Raw genomic sequence first — 19,027 nt, forward strand, 5'->3', positions numbered from 1 at the left:
GTGAGGGATCCCAACAACCCCTGGAAAATTTATTGGGAATATGTGTCCAGTGTTGAAGGCAAAGAAACAATGGGATAAACTGGGGGAGGTGGAGCCTCAAGTCCCCATTCTGGAGGGATTCAAACCCTTATGGATGTGGCACTTGGGGACGTGGGACAGGGGTGGCCTTGGCAGTGCTGGGGATGGTTGGAGCCGGTGATCAGCCGCTCTAATCAACCTCCCCTCTCTTTTCCAGGTGCCTTCCTGGCTTGGATGAAATGCCAGACATGGAGGGCAGGATCCAGTCCTGGACCTTCCTGTCCGGAACGTTGATGTCCTGCCTGGGAATGTCACCTGGGGCTTCTTCCTTGGCAGGGCGGGGCTGGGCTGGATACCAGCATATCCAGGAGGGATCTCTGACACCGGGGAGAGCTGGAGAAGACCTGGACCCAGGGAGAGCTCAGAGCCCCTTGTGGGGCCTAAAGGGGCTCCAGGAGAGCTGGAGAGGGACTGGGGACAAGGGCCGGAGGGCCAGGACACAGGGAACTGGGAGAGGGCAGGGCTGGATGGGATATTGGGAAGAAATTCTTCCCTGTGATGCTGGAGAGGGGCTGGGATGGAATTCTTGGAGCAGCCGTGGCTGCCCCATCCCTGGCAGTGTCCAAGGCCAGGTTGAGCAGGGCTTGGAGCAACCTGGAATAGCGGGAGATGTCCCTGCCCATGTCAGGGTTGGAATTAAATAATCTTTAAAGTCCCATCACACCCAAGCTATTCTGGAATTCCATGAATTCAGGGGGGTATATAGAGCCTTCTCCAGAAGTGCTCTTCCCTGACCTACGAGCGAGCCCAGGTGACCGATGTCTTGCACATTTACACTAAATTGGGAAAGCATTTTCCAAGGAAACCAGCGCCTGCCTGGCTCCTTTGCCAGGAATTTTACTCCACAGAGCAGGCGTAGACCCCCGGGAATTGTCGTAAACAACATTCACATACCAGGCTGGGTGTAAACAGTCCCAACATCCATCTTGAAGGACCCCACCAGTGTCCCGCTCCGCAGGAGGTTTTTGGAGTGGATCACCTGGAAACCGAGAGGGGAAAACCACTCAGGAATTTTCCCAGGACCTGGGAGGCACAAAACGATTTCCAGAGCTCTTCGGTGCCAGATGGAAAAGGAGCTGAGGAGTTTTCCTTGGTCTGGGGAGGATTCTATGGACACCAAGAGGCCTGGTGGGGTTGGCAGCTCCTGATTAGTGGAATTGCCAGGAAGTTTATATTTGGAATGAACAAAAAAGGCAAAGAAATTAATCTTTGGAGCAAGATCCCTTTTCCGGCCCCTATGGCAGCAAACATTTGGATATTTCCCTGATGGAGGAGCCTTTAGGATGCTCAGAATTTGAGGAAAACTGGGAGAAATTGTACGACCAGTTTGTGCATGGGATGGATACGGATGATCCTAATTAACATGTCCTAATTGGGCAGGGAATCTGCAAATCTTGTCCATCACCTTCTGGGTTTTGGGAGGGCTGAAATCTTGGCTTTGCTCTCAGCATTCCCAGTCCTGGATTTCCACAAGAGGTCTGATGCTCCAGGAATTTCCCTGGCAGGCTCAGGAAGGTCTTTCCTCTCCCCAGGAATAAACAAATCCCAAAGTTTGGTTCTATCCAGCTCTGGAATACCAGAGACCACCCACGAAGGGACACAGGGAATGTGGGAGCTGTGTGGAGCCAGGAATGAAGGTTGGAACAGAAAAATGGACTGGAGGACTGCAGAAGAGAATTCCTGTTGGGAATCTCACATCAAGGACCTTAAATCCATCCCAAAAATGGGTTGTTTGCTTCCAAAGCCCCCCAAAAAGGACAAGGCCAAGGCCACCGGGGTCACTTACGGAGAGCTTGATGATCTTGTCGAACATGACATCGGGGGGGACGTGGAAATCGAAGACAAAATACTGGAAGGGAAAGAGGAATCATGAGGGGTGGGATCCATCAGGATCGGGAACGCCCCGGAGAAGCTGCGGATGCCTGGGGGAGCTCCTGCAGCCCACGGCCCAGCAGGGATGCATCCATGTGATCCCAACGCTGAGTGTGCGACCACATGGATCACTGACCCCCCAATGAGTGGGGGGAGCCAACGGAAGCGCCGATTTCTTGGAAAACCTGGGAATAACTGGTCACAAACTTCCAGAGGGCAAAGGCTTCGTTTCTCATGTGTGGTTTGAGATTTCACCTTATTCCGACAGGAATTTAACCCAAAAAACCACGGAGAAGAAAGAAATCACCGGATGGAGGGGTGGGAGTAGCAGAGGGGCTGGACCCACCTCGTTGTAGTAGGGACAGTTGGTGGATTCCTTCATGGACGTGTATTTCTTCTCCTCCCCCACCTCCACGCACACCACGGGGTCCATGTTGAGCCCCACGAGCTGCCGGGCCTCGATGATGGTGACACTGACCTGGGGAGAGGAATTCCCAAACTTCCACGTCCCGGGAGCAGCTCCAGGCTGCCTTCACCCATCCCCTCCACCTCTGACCAAGGGGAATTTCCAGTGCCATGGGGTCTGCTGCTCCCACTGGGACACAGGTGAGGAGGGGCTGGTGGGGTGTGGGATGCAGGAGATCCCAGGAATCCCGGTTATTCCAGCCCCAGGGTGTGGGCGTTTTGCACAACATGGAAAATCCAATGGATTTAGCCAAGCTGTGGGATCAGAGAGACCCATCCCATTGGCTTCACTTCTGCTGGAAAACACAACGGGATCATGGAGTGATTGGAATTGGGAGGGATCTTAAAGCTCATCCCATTCCACCCCTTGCCATGGGCAGGGACACCTTCTTCTATCCCAGGTTGCTCCAAGGAGAAATTCCCTGGGGACAGCCTCAAAGAGAGCTTAATTTGGGCTGAATTTGGGCTGAATTTGGGCTCTCTGGGCTTCACATGCTGGACACCAACCCCAGTAAATGACTTAATCCTGCGTTTACGGCTCCACGAGTGAAATTCCAGCTCTTGGGATGTCCTGGTTCCAAGCCCAGTGAGTTGAGCCCCACCAGGAGCTCGGTCCCTGCAAACAGTGTCCCCAAGCCTGGGTTGTGACCCCCTGAGCGGAGCTTGGGGACACAGCAGTGTCACCGACCTGGTAATCCATGGGCCTCCCGGCACTTGGCTCCATCCTGATGTCAGGCTTGGACCTTTGGAAGAGCAGAAGAAACTCTGGGTCAAAGCACGGATGGAATTCATGGAATCATGGAATGGTTTGTGTAGGAAGGGACATTAAAGATCATTCAGTTCCAACCCTGACACCTTCCACTATCCCAGGGTGCTCCAAGCCCCGTCCAACCTGGTCTTGGATACTGCCAGGGATCCAGGGCAGCCACTGCTTCTCTGGGAATTCCATCCCAGTCCCTCCCAGGGAGCAATTCCTCCCCAATATCCCATCCAGCCCTGCCCTCTGGCAGTGGGAAGCCATTCCCTGTGTCCTGTCCCTCCAGGTCCTTGTCTCAAGTTTCTCCCACTACAAGAGCAGGGTCACCCTCAACATTCCTTCAACCCTGGGACCTGGAACACTCCACAGAACTTTGGTGATCACTGCTGCAGGACAGATATTCCAAAAAAACCACCCTGCTGGCTCCATGGGACAATGATTTCCAACATTCCCCAAGTCAGGGATCAGACATTTTTGGGATGTCCGTCCTCACCTCCCACTGGCACAATCCCAGCTGGGATCTCACCTTTTATTGGAGACATTGGTGGTGACAGCGGTGACAGAGGCCAGGGAGATGGTGTCTGGCTCCAGGCCTGCTCCGTATCTCATGGCCTTTCTATCCAGGTCTTCTGTTTCCAGAACTGCCGGATCATCTGCGGGAACGGGACAAAGGAATGGCTCCGGTTTTAATTTCCATCAGTGAATAATTAAAGGCTGAGAGAAAGGAAACCAACCCATCCCCTCGGCCTCGGCCGGGAACGCAAAAACAATGGGAACCAGGTCGGGTCTCGGACAACCTGCTCGGAAAAGGGGTTATCAGAGAGCTGACATGGAATTCCATCCGGGCAGAATTCCTGCGGAGGGTTTTGGGAACCAAGAAAAAAAAAAGGAATAATGATAAACACCCCAAATTCAGGGGGGGAAAGAGCATTGGAGGAAGAGCTGGGGATCTGAGGAGCACAAGAGATGTTGCCAAGACAACCAATTCCCTGGTTTTGAGGAGAAAGGGGTGAAAAAATGGGAGGAACTGGTCAATTCCAAGAGGAAAAACTATGGCAGGAGCCCAGATCCCACCAGCACATCCCCATGCCTGGGTTTCTGTTGGAAGAAGGTGCTGGAATGCTTCTTTCCTGTGGGAAAGGGAGTCCTCAACCCAGCTGGGAGACTGAGACTGAGCCAGAGTCACACTGCCTCCAGCTCTGGGATCCTCGGCACAGGACGGTCATGGAGCTGCTGGAGCAGCTCCAGAGGAGACCACGGAGCTGCTCCCAGGGCTGGAGCCCCTCTGTGCTGGAGCCAGGCTGGGAGAGCTGGGAATGTTCACCTGGAGAAGGGAAGGCTCCAGGGAGAGCTTGGAGTCCCTTCCCAAGCCTGAAGGGGCTCCAGGAGAGCTGGAGAGGGACTGGGGACAAGGCATGGAGGGACAGGACACAGGGAATGGCTTCCCAGTGGGAAAGGGGAGCTTGGGGTGGGATCTTGGGAAGGAATTCCCAGCTGGGAGGGTGGGGAGGGGCTGGACTAGAATTCCCAGAGAAGCTGTGGCTGCCCCTGGATCCCTGGAAGTGTCCCAGGCCAGGTTGGAGGGGGCTTGGAGCCACCTGGGATAGTGGAAGTTGTCCCTGCCCGTGGAACAAGATGAGCTGTAAGGTCCCTTCCCATCCAAACCATTCCATGATTCCTTGATGATGAAGGACTTGAGCAGGTCAAGTCCCACGACCTGCAGGCGATGGACAGACCAGCACCTCCCAGTTTGGATTTTGGTCATCTGGAGAATCTGTTAGCCCTGAGCAGGACCATTCCCACCCATCCCACCCCCTTCCATGGGCAAGGACACCTCCACTATCCCAGGGTGCTCCAAGCCCTTTCCAGCCTGTCCCACCTTGTGAACAGGTCCTGATCTAACCCGCCAGAGGAGCCTGGATGGGATGGAAGCACCCATGGAATGCTGGGAATGCTGGCTTGGCCAACAGGCAGCGGGTGTAGGACACCCATCCCATCCCATCCCATCCCATCCCATCCCATCCCATCCCATCCCATCTCCAGTGGCCAAGGGTTGGAATAACAATCCCAGCCCAGGGGAGGTGTGGGACAGCTGGAGGTTCCTGGGAAAGGTGGGATCAGGAGCTTCCTGGCCACGCAGCACGGACCACACCACACAGTGACCATTCCCTGACCATGGATAAATCCAGCTTCCATGGGACCGAGCGCCCCATTCCTGCCTTTGCATCCTGGATGTTTTCCCATGGTCCTGCTGGAAGCTTTAACCACGAGGGGAACACCCAGGGCCTGGGAAGAGCACCCAGGTATCCGTGCCAGCATCCCAGGCAAAATTCCCTTTTCCTATCCTGAAACCTGGCTGGAAAGCAGTGGAAGTTTTCCCAGCACCGCGATCCAAAGCAAGGCTTTTCCCTGCCTGCAAGCGCACATTCCTGCTTTTCTTCGCAGTGGAAAACTGATCCTGAGGCTCTGAATGGAAACAACAATGAATTTCCACCTGCTGCCCTCTCCTGCCTTTCCAGAGGTATCCAGTTCCAGCTCCACCACGGTGCCAAGCCCAGGGAACAAGCAGCCCTTCCTCTCCCGCTGCTGCTGTCCCAGGAATCCACCATCATTCCACGACCGTACCTTGTTTCCGATGCTCGTCCTTGGACGGACGTGTCTTTCCAAGCTTCATGGCTGAAAAAACTCCTTTTCCAGCTCTGGATGAAGAGAGGGAGAATAAAAATTCCCATTAAGTGCTGTATTTTAGTGTTTTCTAGGACCTGGGAGGTGGGAACAGGAGGAATTTCTTCCAGAGGGAAAAGAGGAAATATCAGCTGAAAAACAGAGCAGGGAATATTCCAGAGGCAGAGGCAGGATCACAGTGGAATCCACAGCCCTGGAATCTTGGAACCCATTTTTTATCTGGGAATCATAACTTGGGATAACTGAGCAGAGTCCCTTCTGGGGGTCCGTGTTGTGGTCCCACTCCTCATCTCTCCCAACCGGTTCATGGAATTTCTTTCCAAGAGACCAAAAAATGAAACGACTGAAAATGAAACACCCAAAAATCCAAACATCGAAACACCCAAAATTTCAGACACCCCAAATTTCAGACACTCCAACTACTCCCCCACCTGTGAGGGGGGAAATGTTTTTAATCAGAAAATTCCCATCACTGGAAGCGTAGGAACCTTGGCAGCTTTGCTGGAGATGTTCTTGGGGCAGCTTGGAAATAACACGGGACCTCAGCTCCAGGCTGGACCTCAGCTCCAGCCAGGATCACACCCCACCTGCAGGCTGGACCTTTCCTCAGCTCCGGCCAGGACCTCACCCTTTTCTTGTACCTCACCTCCAAACTGGGACCTTCCCTCCCTCCTGACTGGACCTCAGATCCAGCCGGGACCTCATCTCCTTCCTGGATCTCACCTCACCTCCGGGATGGACCTTTCCTCACTTCCTGCCTGGACCTCACCTCCAGCCTGGATCTAACTTCCAGACAGGACCTCACTTCACCTCCAGCCCTGACCTCACCTGCTGCTTGGACCTCACCTCCAGGATGGACCTTTCCCCACCTCACCTCCAGCCCGGATCTAATCTCCAAGATGAGCCTTGCCTCCAGGTTGGACCTCACCTCCAAACGAGGAACTCAGCTCCAGGCTGGACCTTTCCTACAGCCCAGGTCTAACCTCCAAGATGATCCTCACCTCCAGCCTGGAACTCACCTCCAACTGGGACCTCACCTCCAGCCTGGACCTTTCCTCACCTCCAGCCAGGACCAGATCTCACCTCCAGGCTGGAGCTTTCCTTGTCTTCTGATTGGACTTCACCTCCAAACTGGGACCTCATCTCCAACATGAACCTCACCTCCAGATGGGAACTCACCTCCACCCTGGACCTCACCTCCAGCCTTGATGTCACCTCCAAGCTGGACCTCACCTCCAAACTGGGATCCACTTCCAGCCAGGACAACATGTCACCTCTAGCCTGGACTTTTCCTCACCTCCAACCCAAATCTAATCTCCAGCCAGGACCTCACCTCCAGCCAGGACTTTTCCTCACCTCCAACCCAAATCTAATATCCAGCCAGGACCTCACCTCAAGCCAGGACCTCACCTCCAGCTGGCTGCCAGGCCAGGGGATCCAGCGGATCCAGAGCTCCTGGATCCTACGGGATTGGGATGTGCTGCCCACAAGGCAATGCCATGGAATCTGTGGGGTTTCCCAGTCCCACCTCTGGATGGGGCCAAGGGGTCAAGTTTTATCCTTGGGAATTTTTTCCCAAGACCAAGAAACCCTGGAATTGCAGCCAGCCTGGTGCATCCTGGTTGGAAGCAACCCCCAGAAGTCTGCAGGCTGCAGAGAGAGCCGGAGCAAGCGGGAAGAAAATTAAGGAGAATGGGAAAATAACATATCTGAGGAAGAGGAATCCAGTCGGGATAAGATCCAGGAACTATTTAAATCTGGGACTAAAGCAACACTCCGGCCTCTGGGAGCTGCGATTAATTCCCAGGAGGCTCCATGATGGTGCAGTTTTTCCATGGATTGGAGGAGAAAAGGTGAGGATGTACCTGTACCTGTAATCCTACCAGGAAACACCCAGGGGATGGAACCCTTTGGAGCTGTTTTCAAACTCATTTCTTTAATGAGGAAATGCGGGAATCACGGCTCAGGTTCTGGAATTCTGCTCCCAGACCGCTCTCCGCCACAGAGATTCCTTCCAGCCCGGAATACCCAGCAGCCAGAGCCCTCCATAAGACAACACACCTCCAGTTGGATTACATTCCTTTCTTTTCCATGGAATTCTTAGAACCGGAGAGCAAAAAATCCCTCCAGTCCCAGAGCTGCCATTTTACCTGTGGATGCTCAGGGATAAAATCCCTGTTCCAGGAATTTCTGAGGTTCCTTGGGAAGGAAAACCAAAGTGAGGAGCAGCTGGTGATGGACCCTGCAGGGAAAAACCTGGCAGGGTCCTCTCCCATCCTCCCAAATCCACGGACACCGAGGATGCTTTGGATCCCTCGGATGTTCCCGTCAGTAAAACGATGACGGTGGTTTTGGGCCATTTGGAAAAAACTGGGATTAAGTGCTTGATCCAAGGAATGTGCGCTGAGACCCATCCCAGCATCACCATCCCAACCCAGCCCCTTCCCAAGGGATCCATGCGGGAGCTGGGATCGCCCCTCCGGCCCCTCATGGAGTGGGGACTCAGGGAAGGAATTGGGATCAGCAGCTCCATGTGTTCCTAAAGGCCCTGGAGCTGGGGAAAAGCCTCTGGAACATCCACGGGATGAGGTGGATCAGAGGGAAAAATCCAGAGGGCTCCAGGCCCGTCCATGGAACAGAGCTCCAGGTGCTGTGTCCGTGTCCATCCCAGTTCCTCTGAGCCAATTCCCAGCACTGGGAATGGAGCCCTGGGAAGGGGAAGGGGCAGGGAATAACAGAGTTTCGAGAGTGCTGGGGGAAGGGGAAAAAATGGAAAGAAACAAGGGGGAAGGAAGAGGGGAAAAAAGAAAAAAAGGGGAAAAGAAGGGGGAAAAAAAGGATGGAAAAGAAAAAGGGAAAATAAAGAAAAAATTGGGAAAAGGGGCAAAAAATGAAAAAGGGGAACTAAAGTAAAAAGAGACAAAAGGAAAAAAGAGGGAAAAGAAAAAAGGAAGAAGAAAAAAGGCAAAAACATAAAAAGAAATAGAAAAAAGAAGGAAAAGGAGAAAAGGGGAAAAGACAGGGAAAAATGAGGGAGAAAAGAAATGGGGGGGAAAGATGGGAAGGAAAAACAGGGAGGTAAAAATGGGGATGGAAAAATGGGGAGGGAAAATAGAAAAAAAAAAGGGAAAAAACACAGAAAAAGTTGGGAAAAAACACAGAAAAAGTTAGGAAAAAACCCCAGGAGGAATAAGCAGAGGGAGGGAAAAAGAAAAAAAATGGGAAAAAAAGGTAGAGGGAAAGTAAAATGTGGGGAGGAGAAACCTGAGGGAAGAACAGGGGGAAAGTAGGGGGAAAAAAGAAAAGAAAAACAGAAAAATTTGGGAAAGAAACCCCAGGAGGAATCAGCGGGGGGGGCGGGGGGGGGGGGGGGGAAGGGAAAAAAAAAAAGGGAAGAAAAAATAAAGGAGAGAAAAAACATGCGGAAAAATCCTGTCAGGATTAAAACATGCTGAGGATAAAGCAGGGAAAAAACCTCCAAAGGAACAGGAAAAAGCACCAGGAAAAGGAAGGGGAGGAAAAGAGGGAAAAAAACCAGGAAAAAAGGAGAAAAAGAGGAATAACAGGAAAAAAGAGACAAAGAAATAAATTCCAAAGCAGTGGATTTTGGCCGATTTTGGCCGATTTTGGCGGCACTTGGCAGGTGCGGAGAAGAAGTGAAGGAACAGGATGAGGATGAGGACGGAGCCATCCCAAATGTTCTGGAGCAGCTTCCGAGTGGCTCATCCCGATCCCCAACCCCTTCCCAATCCCCACCCGTCCCTTTTCCCAGCTGGGGGAGCCCTGCCCAATCCCAAACACCTCCCCCTTCCCATCCCAGCTTCTACCTTCACCCAGCCCTGCAGGAGAAGGCTCTGGAAGAGCTGAGCCGGGAATGGCGGCACCTCTATGGTGGAACGGCCATCCCAGTGCCCGAGGGGACGGAGCAGGGATGGGGGATCCCTCCGAGCCTCCTCCGTGGGCGGAGCGGGAGTTCTGTGGGATCTTCCCGATCCCTCCGCTGCTCCCGCCACGCTCCCGACGGCGCCGGTGGGAAGCGGGGGCTGGCGGAGAGCTGACACCGTCTCCACATGAATATTCCATGAGGATCCGCGGCCCCGCGGAACCTGAGCCGCTGCCACAGCAGCCGGAGCGCTCCTTTGCCAATACCCGGCCTTCTCCCTCTTTCCCGAAGAACCGATCTCCGGAGAAGCTGCTGCTGCTCCAGCACATCCCACCTGGATTCTGGAAAATTTGGGGTGGAGGAGGGAGCATCCTGATGCTGATCCCACGTCAGCAGAAACTTCCAACAAAGCTTGAATCCGTATTAGACACGGGAGATTCCACCCAGCCTCCAGAAGTGCTCTTCCCGTGGATTTTCTGCGGTCTAATACGGGATTGAGCATGGATCATCTCCAGTTCCACAAATCCTCCTGCTGCTCCTCTTGGCTTTGTCCTTTAGGATTTCACCCATGGGGATCTCCCGAATCCACAGGGATTCTGGAGCCACGGCAGGGAGTCAGGAGCAGCCTCTCCTGGCCAGATTCCAGTTAAAGATCCCGTTACTGGTGAATTATCCATGGATAAAAGGACATTGTAATCACTGCATTTTGCTGGGAGCAGGGAGCAGCATTCCCACGGCTCACTTCCTTGAAGGAATTCCGCCTGTCAGGAATCTTCCTGTTCTTCCAGGGGACAGATCCCGGTTCATCCTACACCCACCACCCTTGGGAAGATCCCAACCCTCAATCCCTTTGTGCCTCTTCCCAGAGGAAGGACCAGAGCTGGGAGATCTCTTCCCGTTTTTCCTGACTCTGCCCTCTCCTTGAGGACATTTTCCTCCTTTCCCACCTCGTCTCCTCTTCCTCACTTTATCCCATTAATTGGGAAGGTCCAGCCATGGGATGTGCCATGAATTGATCCTTAAACCACGAAACAAGGAACGGGAGCCAGAAGAGACCTCCTGGATGGGGAAGTGCCTGGGGGTGATTCCAGGAGCATTCCCTGGAGCCGAGTTTAAATTTGAGCTGAGCTGCTCCAGCAGAGCTGGAGGATCCGGCTCTTGGGAGAACAGCCCGGTCTGGTATCCATGAAAACAGCTGGGAATAAGAGGAAGGCAGGAGCTGGGGAAACCTGGCAGCCTAATGTGGGCACAGGAGCTGTTGGATCATGGAATCAAGGAATTCCCAAGTGGGAAGGGACCCACTGGGATCATTGATCCAACTCCTGCCCAGGACACCCAAGCAATCCCACCCTGTCCCTGTCCAAGCGCTCCTGGAGCTCTGGCAGCCTTGGGAATGTGACCATTCCCTGGGGAGCTGTTCCAGTGCCCCACTGGCTCTGAGGGAAGAACCTTTTCCTGATATCCAAAGAAAAGCCGGATCTAAGTCCCATCTGCACCCTGACCTCTCCTGTCCTGTCCGTGCCCAGGCTGGGAAACTCCCTTCATCCAGATCGGATGGATCCAGGCTTCCCTCGAAACCTCTCAGTTCCCTTCTGGCGCTGCCAGGCTCCAAAGCTTTTGCTGGATAAATATTCCTTGGTTTTTTGGATAAATATTCCCTGCAGGCTCCAAACCCTCAGGCCACACATCCAAGAGAGCCAAGTTTTTCCAGGGTGGACAGGTCCAGCTTTGGAAAAGGGAGAGCACAGCCACCAGATCAGCTGGAAAAGTGGGAACCAGGAGGAAGAGGAGCAGGGAGAGCAAACCAACCGGATCAGCTGGAAAAGTGGGAACCAGGAGGAAGAGGAGCAGGGAGAGCAAACCTACTTGTGCTCCTTGGTCTTCTCCTTGCCTTTGCTGGAGCCGGTGGCGGAATATCGAGGGAATAAAAGGCAAACAAACTTCAGTGCACCAAGGAATCCGGGAATCATGGAATGCTTTGGGTGAGAAGGGACCTTAAGGATCCCTAATCCCACCCCTACCATGGGCAGGGACACCTTCCACTATCCCAGGTTTTTCCAAGCCTGTCCAAGCTGGCCTTAGATGCTTCCAGGGATTCAGGGGCAGCCACAGCTTCTCTGGGAATTCCAGTCCAACCCCTCCCCACCACCACAGGGAAGAATTCCTTCCCAATATCCCGTCCAAACCTCCTCTCTCTCAGCTAAAAATTTAGGCGGAAAACATCCCTGCATGGCTTAGGATACCCCAGCTCCCAGCACTGGCGCTGGAAGCGATGGACATTCCCTGGATTTGTGTTTGGGGCTGGCAAAGCAGCACCGCTGTGCAGGACACGTGGGATTCCCGGATTCCATTCCCGGATTTGGGAAGCTCCTAGGCAGGGGACAAGGCTTCTCCTTTCTGGAGAGGGGAATGGTTTTCCTTATCCCCCTGCAGAGGTGCATCCATATCCCCCCTCCAGAGGGGCCTGTGCTGCAGGGCGTGGGCTGGATCTGGAATTCCTCATTCCCGCCCCGACTCCGCATCGGAAACTTCAATCCCTTCCTTCCCCGTTCCCTTTGGGATCCTGCTCCGCTCTCTGGCTTCTGTTTTCCTTCTCTCTCATATTTCTCTCTCCAAGTCCTGCCTCCCTGTTTTCCTCTCCGGGTCCTGCCTCTCTCTTTCCTTCCGTTTTCCTCCCTGGTCCTTCTTCCCTGTTTTCCTCTCAGATCCTGCTTCTCTCCCTGTTCTCCTCCCTATTTTCCTCCCTGGACCTGCCTCCCTGTTTTCCTGTCAGGGTTCCACTCCAGTCCTGCTTCCCTATTTTCCTCCCTATTTTCTTCCCTAATTTCCTCCCGCGTCCTGCTTCCCTCTTTTCCTCCCTATTTTATTCCCCAGCACTGCTTCTCTCCCTGTTTTCCTCCCCGGTGCTGCTTCCCTGTTTTCCTCCCGGTTTCCCTCCCTCTCCCTCTCTCTCTCCCATTAACCGCCCTCATTGTCCTGCAGCAATTAGGGAGGAGAAAGCAATTAAGCAGCTCGGGGATGTAATGAAGGAAGCTGGAGTTAATTACAGCAGCTCCTCCGCCGGACTGGGGACAAGGGACAGGGGAACTGATTTCAGAGCCTGAGATTCCAGCTCCTTGTGCTCTGAGCGGCTGGAAAACCATCCAGGAAAAGATTAAATTGTGAAGGGTTGCTGGATGGGTTTTGGGAGAGGGGAATTCCATAAGGGCTCCAGCAAAAAATGGGACACGGGTGGGAAACTGGGAAGAGCAGCACGGGCAGGGATCAGCTTGGAGCCTGCTCTGATCCAAGCATTCCTGCTTTTTCCCTGTCCCGATCCTGCTGTGGAAGCACAGCGGGAAAAATTATTCCCGTGCCAGCTGAGCTCCTCCCGGGAGCACCAAAGCCCAGCTCGGCATTGGAAAAGCTGCCAGGAGAGGAATTAAATCATTCCACGCCTCCCCCCGGAGCTCAGGGATCTGGTCCAGGTCCTGCTGGACACATCGGAGATGGATCGGCCAGGATTCCAGGCAGGATCCCTGTGGGATCACATCCCTCAGATCTCACTGTCTGGGATCCTTCCCTCCCACAGCCCGGCTGGAAAACTCCCTCTCTTCCCAATCCAAACTGCTCTGGGTGGGCAGAGGGCCTGGAATGTCCCCTGGAATCAGGATGGGATCCATCCCGGGGTGGGCAGAGGGTCTGGGATGTCCCCCAGAATCGGGATGGGATCCATCCCTGGGTGGGCAGAGGGCCTGGAATGTCCCTTGGAATCAGGATGGGATCCATCCCTGGGTGGGCAGAGGGCCTGGAATGTCCCCTGGAATCAGGATGGGATCCATCCCTGGGTGGGCAGAGGGTCTGGGATGTCCCCCAGAATCGGGATGGGATCCATCCCTGGGTGGGCAGAGGGTCAGGGATATCCCATCCCTGGGATCCATCCTTAGGAGAGGGGCCAGGGAAGTGCGGATCGTGTGTCCTTTCCCTCATCTCGGATGAGGGATGCAGGAACACGGCGCATTCCAGGTGTGTCCCTCCTTTTCCCGTGTTTCCCTCCTCCTGCTCCAAGTGTTTCCCACATCTCCTTCCTCTCCTGATTCCTGCATCCCCTCCATTCCTGGCACTCGGATCAGGGTGTCCGGGTGGGTGGCTGTGCTTCCTGAGGGATCCAGGACCCTTTTCCAAGGGCCTGGTGGAGCAGCCAGTGCCAAATTCCTCTTTGTCTATCCTTTCCTTTTCCCTGGGCTCTTCCAGTCCAACCCTCCCTGCCAAAGGTGACCACGGACAGCCCCAGCCTGGGCTCCAGGGGCCTGGAATGTGCATGGATGGGGAATTCCCATCTTATCTCTCAAACCACTCGGTTTGGAGCCCTTTCCTTGGGAAAATGGACTCCTGGTCCTGCCCTGCTGCTGTTCCCCAGGGATTCTGCTGCCAAGGGCCAGGGCATCACCCTGGGAATCGGGGATCAGGGAATCGGGATACCTGAACGGCAACACCAGGTGTTTTTTCTCCTTCCCTTTGGCCTTGGCTCTGCAATCCAAAGGAGCAATTCCATGAGATGTGATCCAGGGATGGACCCTCATCCACCTTCTTGCCCCAAACTCATCCACGTGCACGGAGCAATCCAACAAAGCCAATCCAGGAGTGTCCCGGAGGGAGAGCTCCCTGCAACAGGGCTTCCCAAGGATCCCACGGCATCCAGGGAATTGGGAACAGAGGTAGGACAGCACTGGTGGGGCTGGAATGATGGAGGGATGGAGGAAGGGATGGATGGATCCACAGATGGATGGATGGAGGAAGGGATGGATGGAGGAATCCATGGATGGATGGATGGATGGATGGATGGATGGAATGGGTGAAGGGATGGATGGAGGGATGGAGGGATCCATGGATGGATGGAGGAAGGGATGGATGGAATGGGTGAAGGGATGATGGAGGGATGGAGGGATCCATGGATGGATGGATGGAGGATAGGATGGATGGGAGGATCCATGGATGGATGGATGGATGGAATGGGTGAAGGGATGGAGGGATGGATGGATGGATCCATGGAGGAAGGGATGGATGGAGGGATCCATGGATGGATGGATGAATGGATGGAGGGATGGAGGGATGGAGGGATGGAGAGGTGGGTGGAATGGGTGAAGGGATGGATGGAGGGATGGAGGGATCCATGGATGGATGGATGGATGGAGGGATGGAGGGAGGGAGGGATGGATGGATTCATGGATGGAATGGGTGAAGGGATGGATGGAGGGATCCATGGATGGATGGAATGGGTGAAGGGATGGATGGAGGGATGGAGGGATCCATGGATGGATCCATGGATGGATGGATGGATGGATCCATGGATGGATGGATCCATGGATGGATGGATGGATCCACAGATGGATGGATCCATGGATGGATGGATGGAATGGGTGAAGGGATGGATGGAGGGATGGATGGATCCATGGATGGAGGAATGGATGGATCCACGGATGGATGAAGGAAGGGATGGATGGAGGAATGGAGAGATCCATGGATGGATGGATGGATGGTTGGATGGGTGGATGGATAGCTGGGAATACAGACAAGCAGGACCCTTGGAGCCCCTTCGGAAGTCCCTGATCGGAAGGAGACTTGTCCTTGCTGGGATTAGGAAGGACAGAGGGAACCCCAGGGGTGAGTGATCCCAGAAAAGGCCCTTTCCACGGATCCAAACACCATGCTCCCATCCATGCACACACCATTCCCAAAGGGAAGCAGAGACACCACATCCCGTACCTGGGATCTTCCGGGTCTTCACTGTTGGGAGGAGACGGAACCAGGAGGAGGAATGTGAGGAATTAATGAACATTCCCAACTGGACGCAGCCACCCCCAGCCCACGGGAGCAGGACGGGGGAGGGGCTGATCCTCAAATCCCAGAATTCTTTGGGTGGGAGGGACCTTAAATCCCATCCCATTCCAACCCCGACAATTCCAATCCCACAATCCCAGGCTGCTCCAACCTGGCCTCGGACACTGCCAGGGATCCAGGGGCTGCCACAGCTTCTCTGGGAATTCCATCCCATCCCCTCCCAGGGAGCAATTCCTTCCCAGTATCCCATCTATTCCTGCCCTCTGGCAGGGGGAAGCCATTCCCTGTGTCCTGACACTGTAATTCCCGGTATCCCTGTATTATGTGGGATGTGGTGGAGAGGGAGCACAGGATGAGCTTGGCCTGTATCCCAAATCCTGGATTTATACCAGGACCGGCACCTACTTGTAAAATGTGGGTGCCTGGGATGGGAGCAACCCCCCAAAACTGGGATTCCCCCAAAATCCAGGATCCCTCCAAAATGCAGGATCCCTCCCAGCAGGACATTTTGGTACCTTGCCACTGCCTTGTATCCATCGTTAAACTTAATCCTGGAAGAGGCACCGGAGAGAAAGAGAAAAAAAATCCAATCAAATCCCAATGTCAGAATTCCTGAGGGAGAAGGGACACCCCTTCCCAGGAGGATGGGGCCGTGTCCAAGCTCCGGGTGCTCCAGGGAGGGAATTCCAGCCCAGGGTGTTCCCCTCACCCTATTCTCAGGAAAAACCTGGCTGGAGGCTGGATCTGCACTTCGGGCATGGGGAACAGGAGAACTTCCAGAATTATCCATTGCTCCTGCTCCGTCTGAGAGATCTTCACCGGGACAGGTTGGGGGCAATTTACATTCCCAGCATTCCGGAAAAGTCTCCAGGTGCTGGAGGCTCTTCCCTGGGACTCACAGCAGCACCTGCTCCATTGGTTTGAACCTTTTCCTGATTTTCAGGATCCACAGGATGCATTTTTTCCCAAGGAATTTAATGGCACATTAAATGATTAACGTGATTTAATTAAATTTAACGGAGGAGTTGGAAAAAAAGATGGAAAACCTTGACTGGGACTTTTTTTCCCAGGATGGAAAGGACCCCAAACTTCCTGTTCATCCTGGTGGTGGCACGGATCTGGAGTGTGACATCCCAAAGATCCTTTGGGATCCCACAGATCCCAAAGATCTGTGCCCGAACGCCACACGGATTTGGGAATTTTGGACCCTCCTTAACTACTTGGACACAGATTAATTATCCACTGTCCCAAATTCCAACCATTCCCAGCACTGATCCATGTCCCCAAGTGCCACATCCACACGGGAATGGGAATGCCCTGGGCAGCCTGTGGGGAGTTTCATCCCAAGTTCTCCCGTGCCTGGCACAGATCCCAGCTTTGGAGCAGGTGCCGGAGGGATAATTAGCAACAGGCAGTCGGACAAGGCTCGGATCCGCCGGGACACGGAAGAAAAGCTTCCATCAATAATTCACCGGGAGCAGATTCCTTTCGGCTCCGAGCTCTGTCCTCGCCATGAATATTTCAAGGACAGCCCCTATCGGGTGGTGCTTCCTGGGATCTCAGTTTCCAGAGGGTTGGGAGCTGGGCTCAGCCAGGTTTGGGCAATTCCTGAACTGCCTCTGGAAGTGCCCATCCCTCTTGGCTTTCCCTGGGAATCGAAGGGTGAGTCTGTACTGGTAAATAAATCATGGAATTGTAGAATCCCGGGATGGTTTGGGTGGGAAGGGACCTTAAACCTCATCCCATTCCATGGGCAGGGACACCTCCCACTATCCCAGTTCTCCAACCTGGCCTTGGACACTCCCAGGGATCCAGGGGCAGCCACAGCTCCTCCAGGAATTCCAGCCCAGCTGCTCTCCACCCTCCCAGCCCAGAATTCCTTCCGGATTTCCTGTTCTTTGCTGTTTTCCTCACTGGAACACGTCCAGCTTTTTCAAGGATCCTGTCCTGGTTCCAATGGTTTCCCATTTCCTGGGATTTTTTAGCTCATTTTTTCCCTCCTCTGGATCCTTTCCCGTGATTTTTTTCATGGATGCGTTTGGTCAAAGCTCCCAATGGATCAAGGAGCTGAAGCCATTCCAGGGACCTGGCACATGGGAAAGTTCCACTTCCCATTCCTGGCTCCTTCATCCCTGGATTCTGTGTGGGATGAGCAGGTTCCAAACTTGGGATCCCCAGGGAAACACAAAAATGGGATTTAACAAATCCACGTTCTGATGCCTGCTCCTGGATTTAAGGAATTTTCCCTGGAAAGCACGACTTGGGAGGTGGATCAGCCCTGGAGAGGGGGATCTGCTGTGGGAATTTACCTGGAATGCTGATCTTCTTCTGATTCGTCTCCAAGGCTTGGGAATTTACAGGGAGAGAGGAAAAATTCCAGCTGTGATGTGAGGATTAAGGGCTCTTCCATTGTTTTATAAACCAGGAAAAACTTGGGAACACTCTGGCACAGCAAAGCACTCCATGCACGGCTGGAATCCCAGGATCCCCCCAGGCCACTTCCAGTGGTGTCCACAGGATCCAGGTCTGTCCCAGACCGGATTTTGGGGGATATTTGGCCAAAATTCCACATTTTCCACGTGGTTCCCTCCTCCCTGACCTCCTTTTCCCGCCCCTTCCTTCTGTTTGGGATGGATTTGCACGAATCCCAAAGGAAAAGTGGGAATGGGTGGGTGCTGTACCCTGTGCTGGAATTCCTGGAAGGAGGAAAGGGGAATTCCCAGCCCTTGGAAACTTTGGAAAGCCCTGCCATCGTCCCAGTGATGGAAAACCCTTCCCAACACTTGGAAAGCTATGGGATCGCTTCCTGGGGGGTGCTGTTTACACATGAATGCCCAAATTTTGGGGAATTCCCAAGCAGAAGTGTCCATGTGGATCTGCAGACACAGGAGGGTCACACATTCCCAGAGACATTCTGGAAAAGAGGGAATGAAGGTGAAAATTCCTGGTGCCAGAGCACGGGATCAGCCTGGATCCAGCACCGGCCAAGGAAGACGCCCAGGAAAAGATGGATCTGCTTCCCCTGGAATCGGCAGCTCCGCAGCACAATTCCCAAAATTCTCTGCTCCGTAGGAATGGGACAAGGCTGTCCCGGATCTGCCAGAGAGGGATCTTCCTCTGCTTCCAGAGCTGCCAAACTCTGGGATCTCTGGGCTCAGGCCTCTCCAGGATGTCTGTGCCCGGATCCCAGGGGATTCTCCAGGAGGAAAAGGGGCTCAGGGTTGGGAGTGGGGTGGGAGAAAGGCAGCAGAGGGCAGGGAATGTCTGAGATTATGGGAAAAGTCTTTGGAAAAGATGGGAATTAAATCAGGTCCCCATGTTTGGGAACAGATTTCAGCAGGGCCTGGAATGCCAGGAAAAGGGGGAAAGGCTTTAAACCAATAAAGGCTGGATTTAGATGGAATTTTGGGAAGGAATTGCTCCCTGGGAGGGTGGGGAGGGGCTGGGATGCAATTCCCGGAGAAGCT

At 53.8% G+C, this 19,027-nt stretch overlaps 1 protein-coding gene across 4 annotated transcripts in view; it reads right to left on the minus strand.

The window, feature by feature from the left end:
• Positions 1-19,027, minus strand: part of OTOF (otoferlin) — an 81,016-nt gene that overhangs the window by 35,480 nt on the left and 26,509 nt on the right. For 2 of the 4 annotated variants that reach the window (XM_032104163.1, XM_032104162.1), the window contains exons 6-11: positions 5,798-5,871; positions 3,699-3,825; positions 3,104-3,158; positions 2,297-2,428; positions 1,865-1,927; positions 973-1,057 (exon numbers count right to left, since the gene is read on the minus strand). In XM_032104163.1, coding sequence (XP_031960054.1) covers positions 973-1,057; positions 1,865-1,927; positions 2,297-2,428; positions 3,104-3,158; positions 3,699-3,825; positions 5,798-5,871 — 536 coding nt within the window. Of the gene's footprint in view, positions 1-972; positions 1,058-1,864; positions 1,928-2,296; positions 2,429-3,103; positions 3,159-3,698; positions 3,826-5,797; positions 5,872-11,606; positions 11,637-14,201; positions 14,250-15,485; positions 15,507-16,075; positions 16,112-17,869; positions 17,906-19,027 lie in introns of all 4 variants that reach the window. The other 2 variants (XM_032104164.1, XM_032104166.1) reach the window with 2 other exon arrangements.

Source organism: Corvus moneduloides, chromosome 3 (genome assembly GCF_009650955.1).
Source record: "Corvus moneduloides isolate bCorMon1 chromosome 3, bCorMon1.pri, whole genome shotgun sequence".
NCBI classification, from domain to species: Eukaryota; Metazoa; Chordata; class Aves; order Passeriformes; family Corvidae; genus Corvus; species Corvus moneduloides.